This window comes from Dama dama, chromosome 25, assembly GCF_033118175.1.
Source record: "Dama dama isolate Ldn47 chromosome 25, ASM3311817v1, whole genome shotgun sequence".
Taxonomy (NCBI): Eukaryota; Metazoa; Chordata; class Mammalia; order Artiodactyla; family Cervidae; genus Dama; species Dama dama.
The window spans coordinates 15,228,623-15,243,394 of NC_083705.1; the positions used below are offsets into that span (position 1 = coordinate 15,228,623).

At 38.9% G+C, this 14,772-nt stretch overlaps 1 protein-coding gene across 2 annotated transcripts in view; it reads left to right on the plus strand.

Moving 5' to 3' along the window:
• Positions 1 to 14,772, plus strand: part of GFM2 (GTP dependent ribosome recycling factor mitochondrial 2) — a 51,439-nt gene that overhangs the window by 20,820 nt on the left and 15,847 nt on the right. For both annotated transcript variants that reach the window (XM_061129525.1, XM_061129526.1), the window contains 8 exons: positions 1,199 to 1,259; positions 1,521 to 1,700; positions 7,624 to 7,704; positions 8,991 to 9,139; positions 10,576 to 10,716; positions 10,806 to 10,905; positions 11,613 to 11,802; positions 13,272 to 13,348. In XM_061129525.1, coding sequence (XP_060985508.1) covers positions 1,199 to 1,259; positions 1,521 to 1,700; positions 7,624 to 7,704; positions 8,991 to 9,139; positions 10,576 to 10,716; positions 10,806 to 10,905; positions 11,613 to 11,802; positions 13,272 to 13,348 — 979 coding nt within the window. The remainder of the gene's footprint in view (positions 1 to 1,198; positions 1,260 to 1,520; positions 1,701 to 7,623; positions 7,705 to 8,990; positions 9,140 to 10,575; positions 10,717 to 10,805; positions 10,906 to 11,612; positions 11,803 to 13,271; positions 13,349 to 14,772) is intronic.

The window sequence follows — 14,772 nt, forward strand, 5'->3', positions numbered from 1 at the left end:
ATGCTGTCAATAAAAAGAACCTAGGAAGGAGAAATAGGTGTTTTGAGACCTGCATATAGGGCAGACAAGTTAGTGCTGAGATGTAGTGGTAATTCTGCAGACTTAGTGTGGTAATCCTAAATGGACACGTTATTCTGAGAACAGAACTCAGGACAGTCAAGAATGTATGAAGGATTTGGAGAAAATGTGAAAGGGCGAGAGTTAGGAATTCTTATGATTCTGGGGAAATGTTAAAGGGAGCAATCCTGATCTGTGGTATGAGAGTGACAGTAATAAACCGTGTCTCTTCTAATACCACACAGGTATGCTCCGTGTGTCTGTAACTCTGCATAGTAATTCTAAGGCTGCTGGTTTAAAGGACTTGTGTCTTGATTAGTAAAGCACAGCAACCTTCAAAATGTGCTAGACTAAAGTTCTGACCATTTTCTGTTTGGAGTTCCTTGAGATTGATAGGATACTGCCTGTACTGACTGACAGAACCTGTAGTGATGGGAGGGAGATACTGGATACTAGGTTGCTGCTTAAAGACATCGGGACCAGAATGATCTGCATGTGTGTATGAATCAGCCCACATGCCAAAGATGGCATGAGTTTCGTAGGTAGCCAGCCCTAGTGTTAGCACAAAAATGAACAGTATAGCATATGATATGAAGAATGCCTGAGATAAAAGTGTAGAAAAATTAGTCTGGCTCTTGGAAGAAAGTGGGTAGTCATGTGTGATAACAAATGTATTGATATTTGTTAGAAGAATCTTTGACTTGTAATCATAAATCTTGCATTTGAATCTTAACTCCAGTTTATTATGTGTGACTTTGATCAATTCATTTAACCTTAACCTCAAACTTTAGTTAAACAAAGCTCACAATAATAAAATACCCTAAATGCATGTGTGGCAGAATTATGATAGATTCTCAATCACTTTTATCTGAAAAGTGAAAGTGTTAATCACTTAGTCGTGTCCGAGTCTTTGTGATCCCATGGATTGTAGCCTACCAGGCTCCTCTGTCCATGGAATTCTCCAGGCAAGAGTACTGGAGTGGGTTGCCATTCCCTTCTCCAGGGAAATTACCATTAAAAGATTAGACAAAATGTCCTGTGGAAAAATGTTAAATGGTAAACATGAGCAATTTAGGGTTATAATAGGGTTAGGTTCTTAAATCCTATTTTAAGAATCTTAACATTTAAAATTATTTTACAGTTTTAACTATGCAGTTGAAAGCATCAGAGAGAAGTTGAAGGCAAAACCTTTGCTTTTACAGGTTGGTTGATTAATATTTGGTTTAATTAATCTGAACAGATCCTTCTTAGTTTCCTTATCGGTTTATTGTGGTATTATTATATACATTTTTGAAGCTATCTCAAATCCTTTTGGAAGAAGTTAGGATATAAGTAAAAATAGATTTAGATTATGATGATGATGATAAGAGACATTTGGGAGTGAGTGGGGGAAGTTTTATCACCAGTATAGTTTTAATTGAGTTCTAATGATCATTTAATGTTTGTCTCACTCTCACTTATAGTTACCAATTGGTGAAGGCAAAGCTTTCAAAGGAGTGGTGGATGTAGTAGGTAAAGAAAAACTTCTTTGGAATCCCAATTCAGATGATGGAAAAGACTTTGAGAGAAAACCCCTCTTGGAAACAAGTGATCCTAAATTGCTGAAAGAAACAACGGAAGCAAGGAATGCCTTAATTGAACAAGTAAAGTAAATACTTTGAGCTTAAAATTGCTTAAATATTTAGAAACTTTAAAAAATGTTTACTGTGACATTTCATCTAAATTTACATATAGAATATATAAAGTATAATACTGGGAACACCAGTGTAATCACCTCCCAGCTTAAGAAGTAGAATATTGGCAATAGTCTTGAATCTCTGTGTGCTACTTCCTGTTCTCTCTCCCTCCCACTAATCATCTACCCCCCCACCACCATCTTGATTGCAGTGTTTGTCTTTCGTTTGCTTTACTTGATAGTTTACTACAGATATATACCTCATTTTCCATGTTTTTGAATTTTACTTAAATGAAATGGGGCTTCCCTGGTAGCTGAGCTGGTAAAGAATCTGCCTGCAATGCGGGAGACCTGGGTTTGAACCTTGACTGGAGAATCCCCATGGACAGAGGTGCCTGGCGGACTACAGTTAGTGGAGTTGCAAAGAGTCAGACACGACTGAGTGACTAAGGGTGCACGCGCGCACACACACACACCTCTGCCTATCAGTACACATACATACACACACACCTCTACCTATCAGTATACATACACACACACCTCTCTACCTATCAGTACACACACACACACACCTCTCTACCTATCAGTACACACACACACACACCTCTCTACCTATCAGTACACATACACACACACACACCTCTACCTATCAGTACACACACACACACACACACACACACACACACACACACACCCCTCTCTACCTGTCAGTACACATAGACACACACACACCTCTGCCTATCAGTACATACACACACACACCTCTCTACCTATCAGTACACACACACACACACACACCCCTCTACCTGTCGGTACACACACACACACCCCTCTCTGCCTGTCAATACACACACACACACACCTCTCTACCTGTCAGTACACACACACACACACACCTCTACCTATCAGTACACACACACACACACACACCTCTCTACCTATCAGTACACACACACACACACCTCTCTACCTATCAGTACACACACACACACACCTCTCTACCTATCAGTACACATACACACACACACACCTCTCTACCTATCAGTACACACACACACACACACACACCCCCCTCTACCTGTCGGTACACACACACACACCCGTCTCTGCCTGTCAATACACACACACACACCTCTCTACCTGTCAGTACACACACACACACACCTCTACCTATCAGTACACACACACACACACACACCTCTCTACCTATCAGTACACACACACACACCCCTCTACCTGTTGGTACACACACACACACACACACACACACACACACCTCTCTACCTCTCAGTACACACACACACACACACACACACACACTTCTGCCTGTCAGTACACACACACACACCTCTCTACCTGTCAGTACACACACACACACACACACACACACACACCCCTCTGCCTGTCAGTACACACACACACACACCTCTCTACCTGTCAGTACACACACACACACACCTCTCTACCTGTCAGTACACATACACACACACACCTCTGCCTATCAGTACACACACACACACACCTCTCTACCTGTCAGTACACACACACACACACACCTCTCTACCTATCAGTACACACACACACACCACACCTCTGCCTATCAGTACACACACACACACCTCTCTACCTGTCAGTACACATACACACACACACTTCTGCCTATCAGTACACACACCTCTCTACCTGTCAGTACACACACACACACACACACACACCTCTCTACCTATCAGTACACACACACACACACACCCCCCTCTACCTGTCGGTACACACACACACCCCTCTCTACCTGTCAGTACACACACACACACACACACACACCTCTGCCTGTCAGTACACACACACACACACACACCTCTCTACCTGTCAGTACACACACACACACCTCTCTACCTGTCAGTACACACACACACACACACACACACCTCTCTACCTATCAGTACACACACACACACCACACCTCTACCTGTTGGTACACACACACACACCTCTCTACCTGTCAGTACACATACACACACACACTTCTGCCTATCAGTACACACACACACACACACACCTCTCTACCTGTCAGTACACACACACACACACACACACCTCTCTACCTGTCAGTACACACACACACACACACACACACCTCTCTACCTGTCAGTACACACACACACACCTCTCTACCTATCAGTACACACACACACACCACACCTCTACCTGTTGGTACACACACACACACCTCTCTACCTGTCAGTACACACACACACACACACCTCTCTACCTATCAGTACACACACACACACCACACCTCTACCTGTTGGTACACACACACACACCTCTCTACCTGTCAGTACACACACACACACACACCTCTCTACCTATCAGTACACACACACACACACCACACCTCTACCTGTTGGTACACACACACACACCTCTCTACCTGTCAGTACACACACACACACACCTCTCTACCTATCAGTACACACACAGACACCACACCTCTACCTGTTGGTACACACACACACACCTCTCTACCTGTCAGTACACACACACACCTCTCTACCTATCAGTACACACACACACACCACACCTCTACCTGTTGGTACACACACACACCTCTCTACCTGTCAGTACACACACACACACACCTCTGCCTGTCAGTACACACACACACACACCCCTCTACCTGTCAGTACACATACACACACACACCTTTCTACCTGTCAGTACACACACACACACACACACCTCTCTACCTATCAGTACACACACACACACCCCTCTACCTGTCAGTACACACACACACACACCTCTCTACCTGTCAGTACACACACACACACCTCTGCCTGTCAGTACACACACACACACCTCTCTACCTGTCAGCACACACACACACACACCTCTGCCTGTCAGTACACACACACACACACACCTCTCTACCTGTCAGTACACACACACACACACCTCTCTACCTGTCAGTACACACACACACACACACACACCTCTCTACCTATCAGTACAGATACACACACACCTCTCTACCTGTCAGTACACACACACACCTCTGCCTATCAGTACACACACACCTCTCTACCTGTCAGTATACACACACACACACACTTCTGCCTATCAGTACATACACACACACACACACCTCTGCCTATCAGTACACAAACATACACACACCTCTCTACCTATCAGTACACACACACACACACACACACACACACACCTCTTTACCTATCAGTACACACACACACACACCTCTCTACCTATCAGCACACATATACACACACACACCTCTGCCTATCAGTACACACACACACCTCTCTACCTATCAGAACACACACACACACACCTCTACCTGTCAGTACACACACACACCTCTCTACCTGTCAGTACACACACACACACCTCTTTACCTGTCAGTACACACACACACACCTCTTTACCTGTCAGTACACACACACACACCTCTGCCTATCAGTACACACACACAGACCTCTCTACCTATCAGTACACACACACACCTCTCTACCTGTCAGTACACACACACACACACACACCTCTGCCTATCAGTACACACACACACACCTCTCTACCTGTCAGTACACATACACACACACCTCTGCCTATCAGTACACACACACATACACACACCCCTACCTATCAGAACACACACACACACACCTCTACCTGTCAGTACACACATACACCTCTCTACCTGTCAGTACACACACACACACACACACCTCTACCTGTCAGTACACACACACACACACACCTCTCTACCTGTCAGTACACACACACACACACACCTCTCTACCTGTCAGTACACACACACACACACACACACCCCTCTGCCTATCAGTACACAAACATACACACACCTCTCTACCTATCAGTACATACACACACACACACACACACACACCCACACACACACCTCTACCTATCAATAATCCTAAGAAGGATTTTGTAATACAGTTGAGGAGCCAAATTACATTTGCATGTATATCTCTCAATGCTCCAGAACATGGTAGTATATAATGAAAATAAGGAGAATTTGAGACGATTATCAGTAGATAGTAATAAAGTATTCATTACAAGGAATACGTATATATGTATAGAATTAGAGAATAACAGCATATCACACCAGCTAGGATAGCTACGATCAAAAAAAAAAAGGGAAGAAGAAAAAGATAATAAGAGGAAGAGTTGGCAAGAATTGGGAGAAATTGTAACCCTTGTGTACTGTTTGGGAAATGAAAATGATGCAACTACTATGGAAAACAGTATTGTGGTTCCTCCGAAAATTGAAAATAGAATTACCATATGATTTAGCAATTCCACTTCTGGGTATATGTCCAAACAAATTGAAAGCAAGATCTTGAGCTACTTGTACATCCTTCTTCATATCAGCATTTTTCTCACAGCCAAAAAGTGGGAGCAATCCAAGTATTCTTCAGCAGATGAGTGGATAAAATGTACTGTATAAACAGTGGAATATTATTCAGCCTTAATAAGGAACTTCTGACATATGCTACAACATGGATGAACTTTGATGCCATTATGCTAATTGAAATAAGCCAATCACAAAAGACAAATACTGTAGAATATCACTTATATGAAGTATCTAGAGTCCTCAGTGTTATAGAGACAGGAAGCTGGGGGGAAGGGAGAATGAGAAAAAGTTTGTTTCATGGATATAGAGTTTTGGTTTTGTGACATGAAAATGTTATGGAGGTTAGTTTTATGACAGTGTGGAATATACTTAACACTATTCACTTAGAGATGGTTAAGATGGTAATTTTATGTTTGTTATATTTTACCACAGTTAAAAACTTTTTAATTAGAGAATAAGATTAGTGCAACTAGAATCAACTTCATGTGTTCCAAAGGTGAACAGCAATGAAAGAATATTGTATACTTACTATATGTTCTGGAAGCATAGTTTGAATTGGTTATTTAAATTTCACAGTAGTCTCGTGGGATAAGTCCTAGTATTATCTCCACAGGTAACCGAGAGAGAGAGAAGTGACATAACTTTTCTCTTTTCTTTTTTTAAATCTGTGTTTGCCGGCACTGCGTCTTCGTTGTTGCATGCAGGCTTTCTCTAGTTGGGTGAGCAGGGGACCACTCTTTGTTGCAGTGCGGAGGCCTCTCATTGAAACTCTTTTGTTAATTTTATTATCAGCTGATTTCTCCTGTCACATAGGCAAATGATTAGGAACAAATATGAATGAGATTATTTATGTTTTTATTATTGAAATGATACCATGACCCTCTCAACTTAAATGTATTCCCTCAGTGAAGAATTATAAACAGGATGTGTTCTTTTACTTAGGAGATATGATGAACATTCAAAATATTAGAGGATTACCAAATGAAACTTTTCTTATGAACTAAGACCCCAAATCTATTTATTAATTTACTTATTTTGGTCACACGGCATAGCATGTGGTATATTATTTCCCCAACCAGGGATCAAACCCATGCCCCCTGGATTGTAATAACAGAGTTCTTACCACTGGACTGCCAGGGACGTCCCCTCCAGATCTGTTTTAAAGCAGCAGTCCATTGTGTGTGTTATCTTTGGCTATCAGCTGTAAATTTTCTCTTATTCCTCTTGAGTACTCTGAGTAGGTGGTACTGTATTGAGGTGCTTTATCAAAAGGCTCTGGCTTCCCGTGAGTTTAGGAAACTCATGAGATCATATCTTCAGTTTTCAGTCTCTTTCCTTTGAAAGAAAATCTCTAGAAGATGTGATGAGTTCCTTAGCCTGGATAAGTTGGATTGTGTAACTGTCTTGAAATATGTGGGTAATGGATGTTTATGGTGTGTAGACCTATAGTTGTAATAATGAATGCAAGTTATAGAACTAAAGCCTTTCCTTACAGGTTGCAGATTTGGATGATGAATTTGCTGACTTGGTTTTAGGAGAATTTAGTGAGAATTTTGATTTGCTACCAGCCAAAAAGGTAAATTGTATTAATCATTTACTTCTGACCAAGTTTTACTATTTGGATGTGGTTTGATGACTGTTGTAGATTTTTTTTTCAACTTTGGATGTTATTAGAAAATGCCGACTTAAAAATTAGAACACTGTTAAAAATTAGAGAACATTGTTCATTTTCTGCATCCTTTTCCCTTCACTGTGATCATTTCACTAAGTAGTAGTAGGAAAATCACAGATGGAAACTTTTCTTTTTTTTTTTTTTAATTTACTGATTTTTCAGACTACTATAATGGTCATTTTTCTCAGAACATTTTTTTTTTAATCTGTTTTAATTGTTAGTGGAAACTTATTCTAGATCTTCCCAGGTTTTTTTTTTTCTTTCTGGCTTTCTTATGAAATACATCAAACCAGAGAATTGTATTTGAATTATGACAGATTTATTCAAGGTCTTTTTGGTTTTTTCTGACAGGAACCTTCTCCCATGAACAGTGTTTTAAGTGGTAATGTGTTTTAAGTTGACTTCAAGATGAGCCCAGCAAATTGGCTTGGTTATTTTTCATGGAAAGAATTAACGAAAAACACAAGATCTGTAGATTAATTTTGAGCCATTTGAAATTAGAGGTGTAAAAAATTTTTTTCTTTTGCATGAAATGCTATAAGTTTGAGTTTTTTTCTTGTTTAGTATTTGAATGGTTAGATGTGATATTTACTATACCCTATAGTCACATAATATGATTTCTGTTTTCAAAGAGCTTATAATATAAAATGAAGTTGACCCACCATTCCTCTTATCAATAGCTTGCAAACACATCTAAGCTTTTCTTGATTTTTGTGATCTTTTAAAAGTTGTTTCTAGCTTTGGTACACCTCATTTTGCCTTGGATTTTATTTAATGTGAATTTAATTCATTTGAAGAAACTGAAATTCATATTTCTAATTTCTAACAAGTAGACTATCAAGGTTAAATCACAAGTAATTAACTTTTTCAAGAAGTGTTTTTATTCAACTACTTTATTTTAGTAGTTTTTGATGATTTAGTGGTGTTTTATGGGATTTGCTATAATGCTTATATAGATTTTACATTCTAGTGGATGGGGGGACAGACAGTAAACTAAATATATATTTAATATACCAGAGAGTGATTAATGTTATTTACAGTGAAAAATAGAATAAGGCCATAAAAAGAATGATGGTAGTGTGCTGAGGAGTGATATTTTACATGGTTGGTTAGAAAAATCATCTGATTCTGAGATATTTTGGTGGAGACCAAAATACTACACATAAAACATTTATGTCTCTGCTTTATAGCTACAAACCGCAATACACAGAGTGACACTGGCTCAGACCGCAGTGCCGGTGCTTTGTGGGAGTGCCCTGAAAAACAAAGGGGTCCAGCCCTTATTAGATGCTATTACTCTGTACTTGCCTTCACCTGAAGAACGCAACTGTGAATTTCTGTAAGTATAAAAGTACATAGATTAAAATTTTACAGGCTTGAAAAGAGAGGTAGACAGATAGGTCTTATTTTTCAAAAGTGGTAGTTGAATCACAATTTTTGAATAATATTGATGAAGAATATTATTCTAAACAATATAATATAGAGTCATTGTAATTTTTACTTGAAAGGGATGTTTGTCATTATCTCTTGTAACCTGCTGTCTTTAAGATGGAGCTAAGAATGTGTGACTTCTTTGTTGTGTAAAAGTATAAGTGTTGACCCTTCCATCTTAGTCTGAAAAAAAGAAGTAGTATACTGGGGGTGTTTGATAAATATGCTATAGATATATTTATTCTGGATTTCAAGATTTTTCATAAGCTCAAAATATTTTGTGACCGTACAGAAAGATTTGTTGTTTTACTCCTCTTGTGCCTAACAGCTTTGTCCTTGGTTAAAAATCCTCTAAAATCTAAGTGAGCTTTGTGCATAATGGCAGACAGAGGTGGACTTTAATCCTGTTAACTGGAATCTGAGTCACTTCTCATCTCTCTCTATTGGAGAGGCATTATGGCAATGTGATGATGAGCATGGACTGTGTACTACTTGAATTTAAATCTCAGGTCTTCCAAGTTGCTTAACCTCTTATCTGTAAAATGCAGAAAATGGGATTTATCTCATAAGGTTGACACTAGAATAAATGAGCTAATATTTATAAAGCACAAAGAACAGTGCCCAGTATATGATCAACTCTCTATATAAGGACTTGTTAAATAAAATTTGGAGAGAATAGGAATAAGATTAGAGAAGCTCAATAATAGAAGTGTCTCATCTCCTGAGTCATGGACCCCTTTGAAACTAGTGAAAATATGGAGCTTTTTCTTCAGAAAAATGTACCTATGCACAAAATTTGGCAATTTGAGACAAATTCAAACTTTCTGAAACCTCTCAGTGAATACCAGTTTAAAGGACATCATTCTGTAAGTGTTGGTGTTGTAAACAAGTTCAAGTTTATAGTGTAGATTTATATGGCTATGCAGCTGAAGAAGAAGTGGGAGGAGAGCGTGAAAGCAGTAATTGAAAAGTATCTTCTTGTTTATCCTTTACGGGGTTTTAGGAAGTGGTGTGATATTCCTAGGTGTAGTTTTTGAGGAGGGATGTCTCGGCAAGGATTATTTGCTAATAGAGGTAATATTTGGAAGAGAATCTTTTTTTGTTTGTTTGGTTTTTTCCAGTTTTGAAGCATTATGGTAAGATCTCCAATAAGTAGTATAGTCCAGTGGAGGAACAGAGGTACGTAATACATTATTTAATTGTCCTGGGTTGCTAAATTAGAAGATAAGAGTCATCTTTGGAGGACATGAAGGTAAAGTTTATGAAGTAATTCTGACCTTACCTATGTAGATATATAGGAGGCATAATTTAAAGGCTTTTCTGGAATTTCTCCTTAATTTCTAGGCAGTGGTATAAGGGTGACTTGTGTGCCCTGGCATTTAAAGTCCTCCATGACAAGCAGCGAGGCCCCCTGGTTTTTATGCGCATATACTCAGGCATGTTAAAACCCCAAACGGCCATCCATAATATTAATGGAAACTGCACGTAAGTAGAAGCCTAGGTTATTTTCTAAAGCTCCTCATTTCTGAGCTCATTTCTTTGTACTTTTACTAATATGAACCGTGGTTTTACAGGGAGAGGATAAGTCGTCTGCTTTTGCCATTTGCTGACCAACACATAGAAATCCCTTTACTGACTGCTGGTAACATTGCTTTGACTGTTGGGCTTAAACATGTAAGTGACCAAATGGTTTCTGTAGGAAATCACAGCTTAAATGTTTAATTAAAAGTGCGTATTTTATCATAGCAAAAACCCGTAAATAATCCAAAAGTGGAATAATGAATATTGTAGTACATTCATCAACATAGTCAAATCTCAAATATTTAATAGAAAAATAAATTATGGAACGCTATAAACACTATGGATTGTCTTCATATAAATTTCAAATCCAAGTAAAATAAATATATTATTTATGGATACATACTTATGGTTTACATTTATATTAGATAGTGTTATTCTCATTAGGTATTTTCCTATCTTGGTAACTTCAGAAAATTTAACTTTATAACTGATTATGTAAAAAGTGAAGATATTTTCCCAATGAAGTCTTGTAAGGGCAGGAACTTTTGTCTCTTTTACTCAAAGATAAATTTGATTCGCCAGATGAATTTTAAATGTATTTTTTGTGTGTATGTGTGTTTTATTGTTGTCCTCCTCCGGGAGTGTTTATTGTTAGATTTTACTACAGCCGTGTTTTGGATAGAATTAATCTATAAGTTAAATTAGCTTTATGAATGTACAGTTATAATAAGCTTAGTGAATTTGTCTCTTTTAGGTTTTGATGAAGAGAAAGTGCTACATTAAATTTTTCTTTGGTTTCCGTGGTTTTGGTGGAAGCTGAGTGCTTGCCTGTTGTGTTCACGCATCTTGTTTGCTTGCAGACTGCTACCGGAGACACCATTGTCTCATCAAAGTCCAGTGCATTGGCTGCATCTCGTCGAGCCAAAAGGGAGGGAGAAAAGAAGCAGAAAGAAAACGGTGAAGCAGAGAGGCTTTTATTGGCTGGCGTGGAGATTCCAGAACCTGTTTTCTTCTGTACCATAGAACCTCCATCAATGGCTAAGCAGCCAGGTACAAATAATCTTGCTGCATCAATTAATTAGTGCTCTGAAAATTTAGATAAAATAGTTACATTTCACTTCAAAAGGTTTTTTATGTCATTTTATGTCATTGAGTTCAGCATTTCAGTTTAGTTGCTCAGTCATGTCCAACTGTTTGTGACCCCATGGACTGCAGCACATCAGGCTTCCCTGTTCATCACCAACTCCTGGAGCTTGCCCAAACTCCTGTCCATCGAATTGTGATTCCATCCAACCATCTCATCCTCTGTTGTCCCCTTCTCCTCCTGCTTTCCATCATTCCCAGCATCAGGGTCTTTTCCAGTGAGTGAGTTCTTCATATCAGGTGGCCAAAGTATTGGAGTTTCAGCTTCAGCATCAGTCCTTCCAATGGATATTCAGGACTGATTTCCTTTAGGATGGACTGGTTTATCTCCTTGCCACGCATGGGACTCTCAAGTGTCCTCTCCAACACCACTGTTCAAAAGCATCGATTCTTTGGTGCTCAGCTTTCTCTATAGTCCAACTCTCACATCCATACATGACTACTGGAAAAACCATAGCTTTGACTAGATGGACCTTTGTTGGCAAAGTAATGTCTCTGCTTTTTAATATTATGCTGTCTAGGTTGGGCATAGCTTTTCTTCCAAGGAGCAAGTGTCTTCTAATTTCATGGCTGCAGTCACCATCTGATTTTGGAGCCCAAGAAAATAAAGTCTGTCACTGTTTCCATTGTTTCCCCATCTATTTGCCATGAAGTGATGGGACCAGATGCCATGATCTTAGTTTTCTGAATGTTGAAGTTATAGTTGGCACTCCCTATAGTTGGTTCCTCCATATCTGATTCTGTATATAAGAAGACCCACATCAAATCCATGTTATTCAAGGGTCAGCTGTATTCTTCTTTGGTGTGATCATTCATTGTAGAGTAGGCACATTAGCATCTCTTTATTCATGATATAATTTAGCTTCTTTCGTATTTGTTTCTGAAGGCTTTTTTGTTAGCTTCTTAACCTTTGCAGAGTATAATCAGATGATGTTACTGTCCCATGTAAAACCTTTCAGTGGCTTCCAAGTGTAAATCCAGACTTCACCATGGCCTCCAAACGTTGCATGATGTGATTGATCTCATCACACATCTCCCTCATCTGATGCTACTCTTTCTTTTGTATACCAGTATCCAGCTACACTGGCCTTCTTGTTTCTTCCATAGAAACCATTCCTTGCACAGCCATTTCCTCTATTTGGAATTCTTTTTCTGTGGGATTTACTTACGACATCATTCTTTTTGGTTTATGTCTTTATCTAAATCATCCTGGACAGGTCTTTCCAGGTCACTCAATCTCAAGTAACCTCCCAACACTGTCTTGTCACTTTTTTTAATTCTTTACAAAACATTCTGGCCATGTGAAATAACTGTTATTGTAGTACTTTATCTTAAAAAATAAAATGTAAAGGTAACAGTTATTGTTTATCCTCTAGATTTGGATCATGCATTGAAATGCCTTCAGCGTGAAGATCCCAGTTTGAAAGTGAAGCTAGATCCTGATTCTGGACAAGTATGCATATTATTATTTGATTTCCTAAATCTTTGAATAATAATGTTTGTGTGCAGGAGGGTTTAAGTCCATTTGTCTAAAACATTGATTTGTCCATGCACCCAGAAGAAAAGGCCTTCTACTTTGGCTCTCATAGTATAAATTTCTGATTATTATTTTTACTGTCAAGCTAAATTCTTAATTCCTCAGCATGATTATACCTTACTTATATATAAACTACTCCAACATTTTTATCTTCCAGAACACAGCCTTTTGTGAAATTTTGAAATAAATCTTTCAACCCCAAGACAACACTTTGAACCTCTTATGCTAAAACTTACAGAAACAGTTTACTAAAGGGAGGATGCACAGATACTTTCAGTGATGATAACACACATAGCATGGGTGAGAAGTGACAGACCGCGGCCAACAGTGTGGGAAGCAGTGTCTAGAGTGGGCACAGGACCGCACTGTGTGTGTTACGGTACAGTGGGAGAACGCATGTTCATTCTACGTCGTCTTTTCAGGGAGGCAGAGTAGAGTTTATGTAAAATATCGAGAAAAAGGTCCTTTAAAAGATTATAAATTTGCCTGTAAAAAGGATAAACTCATTTTAGTTAATCTGAAAAATGTGGAGTACTTTTTTTTCCTAAATGCCAACTAAATGATGTAGCAGCTTAATTTAATTGATTCTGAAGGCTGCAACAGCAATTGCAATAGAAACTTTTTATTTAAAAACCACCAATACATATATTTTTAAAAATAGCAGATAACATGCAAGTGGACAAAGGAAAGAATTAAAGTCTCCCTTCAGTCTTTCCATCCTGTTCTAGACAGATAATCAGTGAATAGCCTTTCACACTTTTCCAAACATCCGTTTTTTCTGCTGTGCTGTTATAAAACATAGAATATGTATATACATATTTCTAAATATATATATACAGACACATAGCAAGTCGTTCTATTTGTATTATTCAACAACTTGCTTCTTTCCAAATAATTTAGTTTTTTACCTTTATATTAAAGTATCACAGTCATACACCAAATAGTCTTTTGTTGTTGTTTCTTACAGTTTTTTTTATACTGAAAGGAAACAAATCAGAAACAGCCAAGGAAGAGACACACAGGGCAAAGTCTGGGAGAGTTCTAAATGCAAAGCTTTCTTCATCTTGACTCTGCGGAGTACTGCCAGCCAGGGAAGCTCACCTAAGCCTTCGGTGTCCAGAGATTTTGTTGGAACATAATCACATACTGCCTATGTGGCTGACATTTAATCTCTCGTGTCCCCTGTAGGTTTGGGCTACTACCTTCACCCTCTAGGTTGTGAATGGGTATGGCTATTCCAAAGCCTGTTTCATAAGTCACATTGTTAGACTGTCTGGCGGGCAAAGGCGCCAGACAAGCAAAGACACTTCTATCAGGGAGCATTTTGGCCTAGAGATAAC